The sequence below is a fragment of the Emydura macquarii genome, unplaced genomic scaffold (genome assembly GCF_026122565.2).
Source record: "Emydura macquarii macquarii isolate MOO-44397 ecotype Brisbane River unplaced genomic scaffold, CSIRO-AGI_Emac_v2 contig_2636, whole genome shotgun sequence".
Lineage (NCBI taxonomy): Eukaryota > Metazoa > Chordata > Testudines > Chelidae > Emydura > Emydura macquarii.
This window is the reverse complement of record NW_027132773.1, coordinates 39,290,753-39,308,723: the sequence shown is the minus strand read 5'-3', so window position 1 is coordinate 39,308,723 and position 17,971 is coordinate 39,290,753. Positions and strand designations below refer to the sequence as shown.

Genomic DNA, 17,971 nt, shown 5'->3' with positions numbered 1-17,971 from the left:
CAAACAAATCCAACACCTCGTTTCATTTCAAATTCAAAGATTTTGCATCCTTCCCCCACTTTTTCACATTTTCTCCCCACTGGAAAAAAGTGGAGTATGTGTAAAAGAGAGAAAAAGGTTACTTACCTTATAGTAACTGCAGTTCTTTGAGGTGCATGATCCCTATCGGTTTTCACCGTGGTGTGCATGCATTCCATTTGTACAAGACGGGAAGATTTTTCAATAGCAATGCCCATTGGTCTGTGCCTGTGCCCTTCCCATCCTCATGATCTGACCTGAGGGCATTATGGGTGATATGGACCAGCTGCCTCTCTAGTTTCTACTTTACCATGAATCAAGAGGTGATCCGAGCAGAAGGGAAGGAGGGCAGGTCATATCCATAGGAACCACACATCTCAAGGAACTCCAGTTACAATAAGGTAAGTAACCTTCTTTTCTTCTTCGAGTGATGGTCCCCATGGGTAATTCACTGTGGGTGACTCCCAAGGAGGAGGGAAAGAAGAGTTCCATACCACAGACTGCAAGATTGCTGAACTAAAGGAAGCATCACCAGTAGAAGGATGAATAAGGGTGTATGCTCAGTGAAAGTGTGAACAGAGCCCTAAGTTGCTGACCTACAGATCTCAGAGAGGTGAATTCTTTGTAGGGAAGCCACCGAGACTGCTTGAGCTCTGTTTGTATAAGCCCTGAGAAGGAGAGGATTTCATAAATTTGTAACAAAATTTATGCAGCTGGAAATCCATCTACAGAGTCTTTGGGAAAAGTTTGTTTCCTCTTTCATCTTTTTTGTGATGGAGACAATTTTGGCGACTTTCAAAAGGGTCTTGTCCTGTGCAAGTAGAAGGCTAGCACTTTCGTACATCCAATGAGTGGAATTGCCTGTTCTCTGTGTTATGGTCAGGCTTTGGGTAGAAGACCAGGAAGTGAACCATGTGATTCAGGTGAAATTCCAAAGAAACTTTTAGGATGAACCTGGGATGAAATTTCAAAGATACTTTATCTCTGTGAAACACTGTGTAAAGGAGATCTGGCATAAGAGGTCCTGAGTTCACCTACTCTCCTTGCAGAGGTGATTGCCAACAGGAAGGCCAACTTCACAGATAGGTGCAAGAGGGAGGAGGTGGCCAAGGCTTGATGGCTGGTTCATAAATGCCAAAAAAATCAATATTTAAATCCCACGTAGGTGCAGGTTTAGATACCAGAGGGAATGTCCTGATAATGCTCTGTAGGAACTTCATGACTGTGGGATGGGTGGAAATCAATCAGTTCTCCAACAGCAGATTAAAGGCATAGATAGCTGTCAAATGTGCCCATAGAGAATTGATGGACAAGCCCAATGTTTTCAAGAACAGAAGATAGTCCAGGATGAGAAGAATTCCAGACTCCTCAAGAGGCACTTGGAGCTGCTGACAACATATAGAGAATCGCTTCCACTTGGTGGCATAACACTTAATTCTAGAAGATCTGAAGGTGTTGTGAAAGATGGAATGGACCTTGTCTGAGCATGATCTCTCTAAGATGTCCATCCAAAAATCATGCCTTCAGATGGAGGGACACTTGGTTGGGGTGGTTGGTCCTGTAGCCATTCTGAGATAGTAGATCCAGGAATGGCAGTAGGTAAATGTATGGATGAGGCCAACTTCAAGTGAACCAGAATTCTCTCAGCTGCCACAGAGCTATCAAGATCACTGCTGCTCTGTTCAACTTGATTTTTCTGAAGATATGAGATAGCAGAGCAATGGGAGGGAAGGCGTACATCAGCAGATCCAACTATTGCACCATAAAGGTGTCCACTCTGGAGTTGAGGACCTCGGTGGCTTGAGAGCAATAGGTCAGGCACTTCATGTTTCCCTGAGTTGCAAAGAGGTCCCAAGATGGAAAGACCCATCAACAAAGGATGTATTGCAGTATCAAAGCATGGAGCTCTCACTCATGATCCCTGTGGAAATGCCTGCTGAGGCTGTCAGGGAGTTCTTTACTACCAGCATATGTACTACCAACAGGGCAATCTGATGCTGGATGCACCATTTCCTAAGATGGACCATTTTCTTGCAGAGTGGCATGGATTTTGCTCCCCCTTGTTTGTTTATGTAACGGACAGTGGCCATGTCGTCTGATCTGATTTGGATACGCATGGATCAAATCAGGAGTAGGAACATCTTGCATGCTTCATGTACTGCCTGCAGCTCAAGAAGATTGATATACAGCTTGGATTCCCACAGAGTCCAGGAACCCTGAGTTTTCTAGTCATCTAGGTGTCAGCCCAGCACGGAGGCATCTGTAATGAGATGAATATAGCTGAACTGCTTGGTAACAGCATAATTAAATTTGACATTTTGGTAGGGGGGGAAATGCCAAATAAATCAATCACCACAGCATTTGATTTCAAAAAGGGGAATTACACAAAAATGAGGAAGCTAGTTAAACTGAAATTAAAAAGAACAGTCACAATGATGAAATGCCTGCAAACTGCATGGAGACTATTTAAAAACATCATAATAGAGGCTCAAACTAAATGTATATGCAAATAAAAAAGCAAAAACAGTAAGATGACCAAAAAATGCCACCATAGCTAAACAACAGAGTAAAAGAGGCAGTTGGAGGTAAAAAGGCATCCTTTCAAATGGGAAGATAAATCTTAGTGAGGACAACAGAAAAGAGCATAAACTCTGGAAAGTCAAATCTAGGAGTATAATAAGGCAAATTCAAAAGAATTTGAAGGGCTACTAATTAAAGACATAAACACTAACAGCAAAAAAAATGTTAAGTACATCAGAAGCAGGCCACTGGACAGCGGAGTTGCTATAAAGGAGCACTCAAGGAAAATAAGGCTGTTGCGAAGAAGATGAATTAATTATCTGCATTGGTCTTCACCACAGAAGATCCCCACAACTGAGCCATTTTTTTAAAGTGACAAATCTGAGAAACTCTCCAGATTGAGGTGTCAATAGAGGAGGTTTTGGAGAAAGTTGATAAATTAAACAATAGTAGGTCACCAGGACCAGATAGTAGTCATGGCCTTACCAATGTATTAGAATTCTTGGAGGGTGTCAACAAGCACGTGGTCAAAGATAATTGCCACTCTACAGATAATAGACATTCTTGAAGAAGGGATGGCAGAGGAGATTGACCTTGTGGAGTGTGAACAAATAGTAGTCTGGAGGGGTCAGACTGCAAACTTGGTAACACTGTTGGATACAATTTGAGATCCACTTGGTGAGCCTTTGGGATGATATTGCTGAGCCCTTGGATCTTTCCACAGTGGAGAGGAAAAGCCTCGGGGACCTCCTGAAGGCCTTTGCCTGTCAAGGCTCTCTTGACATCTGGGTATGTAATATAGCCTCCCTGTTGTCTTGGTGAGGCTTGGGTAAAATACTGGAAGGTGGATCAATTGATTTGTGTAAAACGGAAATTACCTTAGAGATGAATTTTGCATGCAGCTTGAGTGTAACCTTGTCCAGAAAGAATACCGTGTAGAGGGAATATGCTGGTCACCAACTTCATGTGGGCTTCTCTAGCTTCTGAGTTCAGTTAGAGAAGGAACAATATACAAAGCATACCTCAGAAATGTGTCCCTCTCTCTAGGCAGGGTAACCAGTGGGAGTGCTGCTAACAGGTATCAAACCTTCATATGAGGGTCAGGTTTTGAATCCTGGAGATTTAGTTTCTGCCATGTTGCTAGCATGCCTGTACAGGAGTGGGAGGCTAGCCTAAACTGCAACTAAGAAACCTTTTTTAAGCCACTGGGCAGTAACTATCTTACTATGAGAAATAACTAACAACTACCTAGGCACTAAGACTACTAACTACACTAGCAGAGTGTCAGAGAAAGCAAACATGGTAGACATTCCATCTCGCTGCCATGGATGGTAAGAAGGAACTGGGCCTGCTCTGCCCTTTATGCCCTTGGGTGAGGATGGAGGCCCAGTGATATCTAGTGTTCGGGCATGGCCTCAACAGACTGTGCAGGCCAAAAGAATCCAATCTCGCATGCATGGGCACCAAGAGTGAAATCCATGTGGACAGTCACTAAAAGAGGAACTAAATGTTCATTGTATTTTTGATTGACAGGATTTAGAAATTAAGACCAGATCTAGGAAAGACTTCCAGATGTGACTTCAATGGGACTACTGCATAAGTCTGCAGGGTCAGGTGTTAAAATTGAAAACCTGGTTTCACGGTGATTTATGTTTAAATGAGTGGACAACAAAAAAGAAAACAAGTCGTCCTAGGAAAATACCCATTATTACATTTTTGTTGTGTAAAATGAGTGGATTCTATACAGCAAAAGCCAAACTAAAACATGCAAAAGTGAGGGGGAAGGGTCAAAACATTGTCACAGCACCAGTTCAAGAGGACCCCTTGACAGTAACAGTTTTCAGCAGCAAGTCAATTTCTTAGTGTACAGGATGGTTCCTGGGCTCAGAGCCAACATCTACCAGGTCCCCAGTTGTGTACACAAGACAGAAGGTTTTCATTTGGCTGTCACCTTCCTTAGACACCACCTGTAGCAGTCTTACCCAGAAACAACAAGCAAGGCACTGGTAGCAAATCACCACAGTAGTCTTGCATCAGGCCTACCTTCCTTCAGTGAGACCTTGGCAGGCACCAGTCTCTCAAGAAGTTCTGGGCCCAGCCAGGCTTCTCTCATGAAGTGAGAGCTGGAGATCTGCTATCCTTCCCTGCCAGCTGAGTTGGGCTCTCCACCTTTGGGTGGGACTGACTGAGCCCTCAGCAGTTCATTAACCCTTTCCTAGCCAGCGTGGGGTTTGTATACGCCATCACACTGAGTTTTACTGGCCACAATCACTAACAGATAATTCAGTCCTTTTCCTTGAACACTGTATCAAATAAAACTCCATCAATTACACAAATTTTTACAAACCTGTAATACTGCTCTTTCTGGTAACTTTGATATTTCGTCTTTAATGGTTTCTGAAGTGGAAGAATATTGTATGTTATACTGTGAATCCAAATGGTCTTCCTGGTCTCCCTTTGCCAAACGCTGGAGGGGAAAATAGCACAACAGAAGTATAAGTATCCTTATCAAAATTAAAATAATATCTTTTATTACCATTTAATACGTTCTGAGATATCAAAAAAACTAAATAAATTAATATTTCAACATTTCAAAATTAAATTCACATATATATAAATATACTTAAAATAATGACAAATATTATTCCAACAATTTCATGATGAAGTTCATGAAATATTTAACAAATACATGTACTGTGCACTTTAACACACCTGTTTTACACTAGTTTGTACATACAGTACAGTAGAAATATAATTATTTGCTCTGTAAAAGAGAAGGAAAAGGGGAAAATGGAAGCAAAAAAAAAAGAGAAGGGAAATGGGGAAGGGAGATTGGGAACAGGTGGGAAAAGTGGCAGTTTTAGATTGTACTTTTCCCCCATGAGCACAATTATTCTTCAGACAGCAACTTGTATGTCTCTGGCTTTTAAAAATTATTTCCTATTATAATAATTAAGAGCCTGTCCCTGCACCACTGAAGTGCGTGAGAGATTTGTTATTGACTTCAAGGGCTACAGGATCAGGACCTAAACTGACTTTCCAGTAATTTAGGGCCCAATCCTGCAAAGACTCCCTCTGTATGTATTCATTCTCCAAATCCATTGCAGGATTGGGCCTTCGTGTTTTCAACAGAAAATGGTAACTGACGTTGCAGATGAGCCAAAAATTGCAGCTGAAAGGGTAACTGGGGGCATGGGAAAAGAAGAAGGAGCCTAAATAGTCCAGGTAACCTAAGTAAAAAGAAATAAAAAATGAATACATCAATAAATACATTCAAAATAATAGAGGAAGAAGTGTTTATAACCTTTTCTCTAACATGTTATCTTAGCCTTCCAAGAACAACTACTTTTCATATGGGAAAGATACACCACAGGCAATTTTTTTTAGAAGCTTTCCGAAAAAAAGAAAAAAAGGAGATATACTCTAATAATAAGAATCCATAATCAGGTGTACATTAGTAGGTTATTGGAATACTCCTCAAAGAGATAAAAACACCAGGTTTCCAGCCTCATGGTTCACAATGCTACTGAGGCAGTAACTTATGGATACAAATTCAACGAGGGTCTATTGTGATACCTGTCCCAATGTGCACTGTTCTGATATTCCAAATATTTGTTACATATATATATATATATATCAAAATAGGCCAAATTCATCACTGGCTGAGGTAAACAGTGATAGAATACATTGGTGGCAAAGTATGTGAAGAGGGTAAAAAGGCTGTTAGCACAAAGTACCTGCAGCGTCTCTTAATGGAGCAGAAGAGTTTAAGGAACCCAGACTTTCCAAAAGTGCTGTCTGAAAAAGGCTCATGACTAGGGCAGCCAAGAAGTCAGTTAACGGAGTATCTCATCCAGGGATTCCCATCAGTCGAACTCCAATGGAAATTAAAGCTGCCCACAAGGGATTCATACCTTCTGTCAACATTACTAATGTTTGAGCAAGACTGACAGGGTGCTGATCACAACTTAGCAGTCAGTGCAGACTGGGATAAATCACATTCAGTAATTATATCCTGGCTTACTCATGATTAACTGATACAATACGTGAACATGATTTGTCCTGGTCTACAGTGACTGCTGAGTCATGGTCAGCATCATGTCAGCTAACTCGTATCTTCAGATTCATGTTCAAACACAGTAAAATATTGTAATGTGGACAAACATACAAAAAACAGAGACAGTCTGTCCCTCTTCAGCTATAATGGGTTTTGCTGGCACAGATGGGAGTACTTGACACCTCCCTGACCCAGCTTTGCTGAAATCGGCCTATATATATTTTTTTTTAAATATTGAGTTACCTTTTAATTGCAGTTGAAAAGTATTCTGTTGATGGAAAATTTCCCATATGTTTACAATACCACAAACAATGAAAGCACTCAGAATGTATTTTAGAGCAGTGAAAGTCTGAGAAGATAATTTTAAAGAATAGAGGGTTACTCACCCTGTGCAATAAGTGAGATTCTCCTAGATTTGTGTCCCTACGAGTGCTCCACTGTAGGTGTGGCAGCACCTCCTGCACCTGGGATTGGAGATCTTCTTCAGCAGTACTGTTGAACCACACATGTGCACCTCCCCACTCTCGCACTGTGTGCGTGATTTATATATAGCACTGTGTGGTCTGACCACCCCCAGTTCCTTCTATGTCACAGAGCTTATGTTTTTGGCTCTGAAGCAGAGAGGAGGAGGGCGAGTAGTGGAGCACCCATGGGGACACACATCTCGAAGAACCTCAGTTACTGCACAGGGTAAGTAATCCTCTCTTCTTCTTCAAGTGATGTCCCTATGGGTGCTCCACTGTAGGTGACTATAAAGCAGTGCCCCTAGTTAGAAGGCTGAGATTTCGGAGGGACAAGTAATGCTGATGATAGGATAGCACGTCCTAGAAGAGTGTCTGTTGCGGTGTCATGCATAATAACGTAGTGCCGGACAAAAGTGTCTGTAGATACCCCTGTGGCAGCTTTACAAATGTCATCAATGGGGACATTATTAAGGAAAGCTATCGAAGTGGATAATAAACACATGAAATGTGCTTTCATTGCAGTAGGAGATTGTGTATGGTGGAGCCCGTAAGATACACTGCGAGATCCACTTGGAAATGGCTGTGCCTTTGGATTTTTCAATGGTTGAGAGGAATAATTGTGGTGATTTTTGGAAAGGTTTAGTCCTGTCCAAAGAAAACACTAATGCTCGTCTCACATCTAAGATGTGTAGAGTCTCCTGTTGGTTACTATGAGACTTTGGGTACAAGCAAGGAAGGTGTATCAATTGCTTGAGATGGAAAGATGATGGAATCTTAGACAGAAATCTTGGATGTGGGTTTAGTGTAACTTTGTCTCTGTGACACAGTGCATATGCTGGATATCCCATAACAGCCGTGATTTCGCCAACTCATTGGGCAGAAGTGATGGTGACAAGAAAGGCCATTTTCTCTGATAGATGCACGTAAGAATAGGTTGCCATTGGTTCAAACAGGGGTCTAGTCAGAGGAATGTAGGACGAGGCTGAGGTCCCAGGTACGAGTCGGGTCTCGTATGTGGGGGAAAGGATTTTGGAGACCCTTCAGAAAGTGTTTTGTGAGCAGGTACATGAAGACGGCATGGCCGTCTATTTGGCAGTGAAAAGTAATGACTGCTGCCAAGGGTACCCAAATGGAGCTGGTGGATAATCCTGATTGTTTAAGGTGTAACATGTAGTCCTGGATAAGTGGTAGTGGAGCACATGTTATGTCAACCTGATGGGAGGCACACAGCATTGAAATCTGTTCCATTTGTGAATGTAAGTGTGTCTAGTCATGTCATGCCTGTAATTCAAAAATATCTGTTTGACTGCATCAAAACAGGTTATTTCTGAATCCTGAAACCACAAAAGGAGCCAGGCTTTGAGGTGGAGCATCTGTGGATTAGGATGGAGGATGCACCCTGTGAAAGGATCCGTGGCATTGGATGGAGAAAGATCGGTTGGCATACTATCATGTGAAGGAGGTATATATACCAAACTTGTCGTGGCCATGTTGGAGCTATAAGAATGATGTGAGCTTGGTCCTCCTATATTTTGTGAAGTACCCAGAATAGAAAGAAAATGGAGGGAAGGCATAGAGGAGCAGTGCATCCCATGTGATAAGGATAGTGTCTCCCAGCAAGCCATGCCCCACTCCTGCTCTGGAACAGAATTGAGAGAAACAGGTGTTTTGTGGTGTGGCAAACAGATCTATGGTAGGACATCCCCATTGGTTGAAATTGGACTGAAGGGCTCACATATCCCTTCGTGATTATGAGAGAATCTCCTGCTCAATACATCTGTGGTGGTATTCTAGTGTTCAGGGAGGTATGCTGTTGAAATGGTGTTGTATTGGATACACCAGTTCCACAATTTGAGGGCCTCTGAGCATAAAGATTAGGACCTCATTCCACTTGCCTCTTGATGTAAAACATGCAGGCAAGATTGTCTGTCAAGACTCTGATGGTGTGATGTTCAAGAAGAGGGAGGAAATGTCAGCAGGCATTGCAGACAGCTTGTAGCTCTAGGAGGTTTATGTGTAGACTATATTCAGTCAATGACCATCTGCCCTGCACTGTGTGATTGTGGAGATGTGATCCCCAACTGACTAGGGAGGCATCAGTTGTTAGGATCCTGGTCGGTGGTAAAAGGAACTCCAACACAGAGGTTGGTGGGCTGTGTCCACCAAAGTAGTGAGTTCTTGACTCTTACTGGCATGGATATGACTTTATGGAGGCTGTGTTTGTGGGGGAGATATGCTGTACAGAGCCATGACTGATGATATCACATGTGGAGTCTTGCATGCCTGACCACGAAGTGGCCGCTGCCATGTGCCCTGGTGTGACCCGTCCATGCCTAAGGTAGCCATCTGAAAATGCCAAGGTCAGATTTCCCCAGCACTGGTGGGTAACACTGAAGTTAGACTCAGCAACCAGTCAGAAACAGAGCTTCTGATTCCCCACACCGGTCATCAAGAAGCTAAAGAAAAATTCCACAGTCCCCTTTACTGCATTTCAGTCTCTGGCTCCCAGTCAGCAACTAGGTCCAGTAAAGAGATAAGTTATTTAAACTCCATTCCCTTTACCAAAATGTTCTCATGACCCCAAAAGATCAGCCACATTGTCAGATCAATATAAGCTTGGATCTTACCCAAAATATCACACTGCCAGTCAATTCCTTTAGAAATTAAAACTAAAGGTTTATTATAAAAGAAACAAACAAGGTGAAAGGTGTTATATGATTAAAGCAATCAGATATATACAAATGATTTGAAAATCCAATATCAGATTCTCAGTAGAATTTTGGAACTTGAGGGCTTGTACAGTCCCTCTGGTGTACATCCAGTACCTGGATAGGTCTCAGTCCTTTCTTTCACCGCTTCAGTTGCAGATGAGTTATTCTAGAGGTACGAAGCAGGAATGAAGATCACATGGGATGGAGTAGCTGCCTTTTATGACCCTTTGCCATGTGGCTTATGGAAATTCACAGAAACAAGATGGAGTCCAGGTTCACCTGGGTAAGTCCTAGTGACTCATAAGGTGTTGCCCCTGGGTTCTTTCCCTGGGTTCATTATACCTTTGAGTTCCCTTAATGGGCCAATAAGCAGGCTTATTGCTGCTGCCATCCTGTCTGGGTGTCGCCCAGAAATACAGCACAAGTTGATATACAGATATATCAAACATACCCATAAATTACAACACAAATATGATACTTTCACATAAACAATATCATCATATTTAGCAAATTATAATCTTTCTAATGGTACCTGGCATATCTTGTACAAATGATTGTAATTTTGCAATATTGATGTTAAATAATATTATAAATGGTCACCTCTAATCCAGACAGTATCACACCTAGAAGTTGGAGGCACATTCTGGCAGAGATCTGGGGGCAGACTTGTATATTGGATGTCAGATCTAATATGGCCAAGAACCTGTGAGGTGGTAGGAAGGCTCTGGCATGTATGGTGTCCAACTGTGCACCGACGAATTTCAGGTATTGTACTGGCATTAAAGTGGACTTTTCAAGGTTCACAAGGAGGCCCAGTTTCGTAAAAAGGACCATTGTTATGTGAACAGCTCAGAAAGTGTTGGTCTCGGATGAGGTCTTGAGGAGACAGTCATCTAAATATGGAAAAATGACGACATCTTGTTTCTTTAGGTAGGCAGCAATTACCACCAGAACCTTGGAGAACACCTGAGAGGCCATCGATAGTCCAAAAGGCAGTAACTTGTACTGGCAGTGGTCGTTGCCCATGAAAAATCAGAGAAATTGTCTGTGACCAGGGTGTATTGTGATATGAAATTATACGTCTTGGAGGTCGAGGGCTGAGAACCAGGCTCCCTGTTCCAGTGCTGGGATAATAGTGGAGAGGGTAACCATCTTGAAGTGTTGCAGTTTGACTAACTTTTTTAGATTGCAAAGGTCAAGGATGGGTTGCCAGCCGCCGGATTTCTTCTGAATGAGGAAGTAGTGGAAGTTGAAGCCCTGTCCCCTGTGCTGGAAAAGGACTGGTTCGAAAGCTCCCAGCTGCAGAAGGTAATTTATTACTCCCCATAGAATGGGCTCTTGAGAAGGGTTCCTGAAGAGGGCCGGGGAAAAGGGAGGGCAGGGTGGGACTGATAGGAAGGGATGAAGTATCCTTCCTTGATTATCTCTAGAAACCACTTGTCTGAGGTTATTAGTCTCCATGATGGAAGAAACGGAGCTAGTCGGTTGCCAAACTGGTGGGACATCAAAGATGGTGGGGATGACTGGAAGAGAGGAAGGCTTCTCAGGGCCTTGACCACACCTTCAAAATTGTTGTTTCAGTGGGGATGTGTGAGAGGTAGCTCCCTGAAGAGTGGATTGTCTATGCTTGAAGGGAGGCCTTTGTATTTAGCGCGAGGTGTCACAGTGCCATGGAGGAGTATATTGCAGTGGCCAGGAGCAAGAGGGGTGGTGGTACTTTCCCAGATGTCTCTTCAGCGCAGGTGTGTAAATGCCAAGAGATCAGAATGTAGCCTGGGAGTCTTTAAGGGAATACAGGGAATCATCTGTGTGCTCCAAGAATAGTTTTTGGACCTCAAAAGGTAAGTCTTCCACAGTAATTTGTACTTCTTTAGGAAAACCCAAGTAGTAGAGCCATGATGCACGCCTCATGACTACAGCAGTTACAATGTATCAGGTAGCAATGTTTGCAAAGTCTAAAGAGGCTTGTAGGGCTGTATGGGCTAGGAGGTATCCTTCCAATATTAGGGATTGGAGTTGCTCTTTCTTGACTTCTAGGAAGTCATGACAGAGTTCCTCCAATTTGGAGTAGTTTAGTAGTTCTACTTAGCCATCACAGCCTCGTAGTTCAAGATTAAAAATTGGAGCGTGGCCAATGAATATGGCTTGCGTCCAAAAAAGTCTACACTTTTCAATCCTGTCTAGATTGCTAGCAGGGGATTGGTATTGAGGGCCTTTCTCTTGGACCACAATGACCACCAGAAAATTTGGGGTAGGGTGCAAGAATAGAAATTCACCGTCTTTCACCAGAACGTAGTACATTTTGTCAGAGAGATGGACACTGGAGTCTGCAAGAGCACTTTTGCAGAGTCGAGAAGAGCTTCATTGACTGGTAGCATGATCTTGAAGGAAAAGGATGTGTGGAGGATATCAAGCAGGTTATGCTGATGATCCTTTATTTCCTTCAAAGGAATCTGCAGAGAGTCTGCAATCCTTCAGAATAATTCTTAAAAATGTCTGAAGTTGTTGGCAGATGTAGGTGATGGAGGCATAATAGTCTCATCAGGAGGGGAGGAAAAATGTAAAGTTGGTGGCGCTTCCTCCTCCTTTTCCTCCTTTTCAGTCTTCACCAAAGGGGGTTCAGTCTTTGAAGTGCGAGAGAGAGACCATTGAAAATGGAGAGGTGTAGGTCTCTGGCTTTGCTCCCTGGGAGGTTTCTTGAATTGTGCCTGTACATGGCCCAAGGTTCCCAAAAAGGCTAGTGTGGAGAGAGTGGAACATGTGGTTGCATCCATGGTGGCCCATACCAAGATAGTGGACCAGATGTGGGTTGTGCATACTGAGAACGAGTAGGTGGGATCTCTCTGGCAGACAGGGGAGCGATAGAGCTCTCCTCCTCTTCTTCTTCCTCCTCATTGCAGGAGAAGGGAAGTACCATCCTTGGGGGAGAAACGGAGGAGTGTTATGAGTCTGCAGAGGAAGGTGGAAGTGGGGGTGTTCTAGTCAAAGCAGAGGCGACTCAGGAGTGTCTGAAACCAGAAGGTCTTTAAAGTATCTAAAGCCCTGTGAAGGGGGAAAAAGTGCCATTGGTCCGATGTACGACTCAGTGCCCAAAGAGAGATGTATTTCCCAAAAGGTGTCAGTAGATGGAGCTAGAGACTTGGTGAGTGCCGACAACTTGGCTGGTGCTGATGGTTTTGATGGTGCCAAGGGCTTTCTTGGTGCTAAGGGCTTCGATGGTGTCAAAAAGGAAGACAGTGCTGACAGTTTTGCTGGTGCTGTAGCTCCTGTAGTCGGCTTGGCTCAGTCTCAGAGGTGAGAGATGCTGACGAGAGCTGTAAGTCTGCCTGGTTAGGGTCTTTAGACTGCGTTTTTGTTCCAGTACCAGAGGTACTCAGGCGGGCCATGTAGCAATGTCCCCTATCAGATGCTGTTAAGGCAAATGACCTCGCAGAGGAGGTTGTTCTTTCTGGTGGGCTGTGCCTCAAAGGGGGAGAAGGGAGTGATGACTGGCAGATGACCTGGCAGAACATGGGGGCCTCACTGGGGGAGAGTCCAGGCCCAGGTCTGATGCAGGTTGCAGTGATTTCTCCATAAGAAGTTTTAAGCGAATGCTCTGGGCTTCAGGCCGTGGCAGTTGGAAGACTTTGTGGACTGTGTTCCTCTCCAAGACAGCAAATACACTGCAGGTGGCCCTCCATTACTGGGAAGGCCACCGGACAGGAGACGGATCTTTTAAGCCCTGGGGATCCAGGCATAAGGATGAGGAAAAAAAGCTTCCTGGTCAGGAAAGGCGGGAAAAAATTAAATCTAAGCTTTGAAATAACTGTAATGGTAAAGTAAAAACAAAAAAACTGTTAGGTTTTTTTTTTTAGGAATAGAAGAAAGGAGAAAAAGAAAAAAAACCTAACTACACTACAGCTAACAGGTAAGGCACTAACTACTGAGGGAACAGGAGAAGCAAGCTCTGCTGCAGATTGCGTCCCAGACCAAAAGGTGGTAGAGAAGGAACTGGGGGCAGACGGACTGCACAGCACTATATATACGTCCCGTGCACAGCACTAGAGGGGGGAGGTGCACATGTGCGGTCCGACAGGCACTGCTGATGAAGATCTCCTATCCCCAGCACAGGGGGCGCTGCCGCACCTACAGTGGAACACTCATTGGGACATCACTCCATGAAGAACCATAAAGACTGCAACCCTGCAAAGCAATTCCAGCATTAACAGGATTTCATGTTTAACAAATTGTTTGCACAGTGCTTTGAAAATGAATAGTGTTATCGAAGTACTAAATGGCCATAGTGGTAGCAGTAATATGGTAAAACAGCTCATTTTAATTTTATGTACAAAGGAGTACTTTCCCACAGTAGCTTCAGTTCATAGAAGTATCTTCTTTAATCGATCAGCATGTTATATTTAAAATTCTATGTAATGTACCTCAAAATATGCTTTTGTTTTTGCAGAACTTCGAGCCTCTGCATGCCACGCTTTTAGGATAGTTTTGTTCAAATTGTCATTAAAGACCTGTTGTATTCTCATTGCTGCCACTAGAAAAAATGTATTTGATTACAAAAGTTAGGAAAGCAAGGATCTCATTTCTGCATAAATGTTAAATGGCTTTGATTAAATGTAATTCTATAGACAACCATCTCTACAGATTTATAACTGTCAACCGCTGTTTTTTATAATGATACAAGCAGCAACAACATTCTCACAGTATATGTACCGATTCATACATATGCAGTAAGTTAGCAGAATGTGTTATATGATCTTATTTTAATAGCAATCTATAAAGACATGATTAATCTGCAAGTTGGATCTGCCAAAGCCAGTAAATTCACCAATTCTTAAACTCCAAATCAAGTAGCAAATCTGAATTGTGCTGTCACAGCAGAAAAAAAATGAATGCTGCCCTCACTGAAATGGAACAAGACATAACACATTCACTGACTTACATGTAACACTTTGAGAGTATGCAGGTTCAAGAATAAAGGCAAATTAGCTTTTTCAATACAATTTTAAAATGCAGCCTTAACTTAATCTCTATGAAATTTTATATTTTAAATGCTATAGTTCGTTGTCCAGTATATCTGATCTGAATTTTTTATTTAAAAGATTTGATTTTTAATAACGAGCTAGTTTCAGAAAGGAAATGGTTTAAAAAGGATTGTCAAACTACACATTATTATAAAACTCATAGATTCTATCTTTGTATCATTGTGATTACACTTCACTGAATTTTCTTAAAAACTGTCACTTTCATTTCCAACAAAAATTCTTGTATCATTTATAGTTGGTTTATACGCAGCTTTTTATTTGGTCTCTTTTTCCTTTAAAATTATATATTTTGCAATAGATTTTAAATAATTTTTATATTTCTCATACAGAAAACACTATACAAATACACTGGCCAAATTCTGTTCTCCAGTTTGTAGGGGTACCAACAGAAGTTTGTATCTGAGAGTAAAATTTGGCATTTTATTCCCAACCCTGAAAACTCTAACTCAGCCCAGTAGTTCTTGCTCACATGAGTAGTCACATTTAAATCAACGGGACTATTTGTTTTAAGTAAAGACTGCTCCTGCAAGAAGAATTCTCAATTGTATATTTTGATATTTTAAATATATCCTAAAAATGTTCACACTAAATTTATGTCACTGTTCTTACACACACAAACTAAATTGTCTTAAAAGTCAAAATGAACAAACTGAACAATTTAAAAAACCTTTAAACTATTTACCTGGTCTTTGGGTCACAAGAACTCTTACAAATTAAATGTTTATAAATAACTCAATGATCTTTTAAAAGTCACACAGATGTCACACAACAGAGTTTGACATGAACCTAAATTAAACCAGCTCTGCAAAAAGGATTCTGGTGTTACTTTTTAAAAACAGATCTTCTATTAAAACAGTTCTGACACTAGATCTTAGAATTATATCCCTAAGAATAACAATTTCATGTGTCATTTTTCATCAAACTCAAAACCAGAAAAATATTTTATACAAAAACTCATTTTCTCTGCAGTGAGACTTACAAGATCTATTTTTGTCATATGAGAATATTGTACAAATACTTACAATAATCTAAAACCCTGTGAATAACAGAGTATGTAAAACTATAAATGAGTTGCATGCACAAAAGTGTTCAAAGACGCACAGCTTGTGTTGCGCAAATACTATTAAGCTTATAGTATATAAATTGTACTTTTGTTTATGCAAAACAGCTTGTAATACTTACATGCTATTTGTTCCTTGCGAAACTGTACCAAAGCTCTCCACTTCTGTATTATTACTTTAGTTATTCTGGTATCATAATGATCTGCTGCAGCAGCCATCTTCTGCTTTACAAGTGCTCTATGGTTTTTTTGCAACTGACAATATTGCATCCATCCACTGCAATGGTAAGGCACAGTTAATTTATTAATGTGGTTCCTGACCTGGATGGAATAAAATCCATAAACCTCTGCAACTTGATACAAAGCATATGGCAGACAAGCTGATCAACATAAACTTAAAGGCTCAAACTAAGTCACATGATGACTGTCATTTTTTTTTTTTCAATAAAATTATTTTTGCTGATATTTTTCAATAGTTCCTCCTAGCCATACCATTTTAATAAAGTTTCTGCCTTCAATTACTATGCTATATCATCACTCTAAAATATCTGACTGATTCTATTCATTACTTGCTCCAGCTAGTATGTGATTATTGAGGCACATGCTTAAAGTTCAGCATGTATATAAGCAATTTCCCAAATAATGATGGATTTAAGCACATGCTTAAGTGCTTTCCTGAACTGGGGTCTAAAATATTTTATTTAAGTTTCTCTGACAATGTGAATCAAAATTAAAATGAAAAAATATAAATAAATCAACATTTAAATCTACACCATTCTATCCTTCTGCAAAAATACATTAAACATTGTTCTTGTTCTGTTAAGTGACACAGAAGTATTCAGAGCCCAAAGAGAAATATTTTCTCAAAGAATCACATATTATTTATTTATTAATTATATATAGTATCTTTCTTTGTGAGAGCAGCATGAAAGACAGCCACTGAAATGAGGCTTTATGAAAGCACTTTTATTTGTCAAAAAATCTCCTCTTTGGAAGCAAAATGTAATTTAACTGAACATAGCTGGGAGCTACTGTAAATGTAACTTTTTATGGTTCTAATCCAATTCCTACTGTGAAGTCAGATAACAGCGAACCCTGAAATAAGGGAGAAGTCTTATGATTTTTACTAAGATTTTTAACCATTTTGATTAGCATAGTTATATATCAGGCACATGCACTATCACTATTCTCCACCCAAGAAATAATAGCTTTTTTTGGACCTCTAGTCTTATCTCCCCTAAATGTTAGTTCCAATGGAATACTGGTTGGACTTTTGAAATTCACAGCCATAGTGAAGCGCTTTTCGATTAACGATTAATTCATTCAGAATGCATGTATATATATATCTCCCTTTTACAGAGAGAGAAATTGAACCACGGAGACAATAAGGGACTTCCCCAAAGTCATAAAGGAAATCTGAAGAAGAGGCAGGAAGATAACTCAGATCCTTGATTCCCAGTCCTATACTTTAACCCTATCCCAAAATACTCCTTCTCCATTGGGATTTTAGTACTCTGGCAAGAATAACCTGTATGAGAGGCTGTACAGGGAAGGCCTGATCCAAAATCCACTGAAGTTAAAAGACTTCCACTTTCAATAAATTTTGGATTGTGCTTGGAATTTATGAACATTCTGAGCTCACTACAATTTGAATACAAAATAACATTGCTAAAAGAGAGCAAAACCGAATAATCTAATCTGGTCATCTATCTTTATTCTGTTCATGATGCTGGCAGACCAAGCGCCAGCACATCCAAGGTCCAGGCTTCACTGATCACTGACAAATGCATAGCTAGAAACCATCTGGCTTACCTGTGGATTAGTATAGTTAAAACAGATATTAGTGTTATAAAAAGGTGTTTAGTGTTAAGACTTTGTGGAATGCTTGTAGGATGCTGCATGCAGTAATCCTACCTACAATGTCTGTATTCCATGCTATAAGGTAATACTTAAGTGTTTGCTCTATAACTGTAAAATGTTTGTTCTGAAACTATGTATCTCACCAAACCGGAAAAAAACTTCACTTAATGCAAAATGCTGGATTCCTACAGAAGATGTTATCTCCTGCCAATCAGGAAGGACTGCTGAGTCCATATAGGCCA

The 17,971-nt window shown here is 41.1% G+C and overlaps 1 protein-coding gene across 1 annotated transcript in view; it reads right to left on the bottom strand.

The window, feature by feature from the left end:
- The window catches only part of FBXL13 (F-box and leucine rich repeat protein 13), a 146,239-nt gene that overhangs the window by 109,875 nt on the left and 18,393 nt on the right, over positions 1 to 17,971 (bottom strand). The window contains exons 5-7 of the mRNA XM_067564518.1: positions 15,992 to 16,146; positions 14,189 to 14,298; positions 4,886 to 5,005 (exon numbers count right to left, since the gene is read on the bottom strand). Of these exons, the coding sequence (XP_067420619.1) occupies positions 4,886 to 5,005; positions 14,189 to 14,298; positions 15,992 to 16,146 (385 nt within the window). The remainder of the gene's footprint in view (positions 1 to 4,885; positions 5,006 to 14,188; positions 14,299 to 15,991; positions 16,147 to 17,971) is intronic.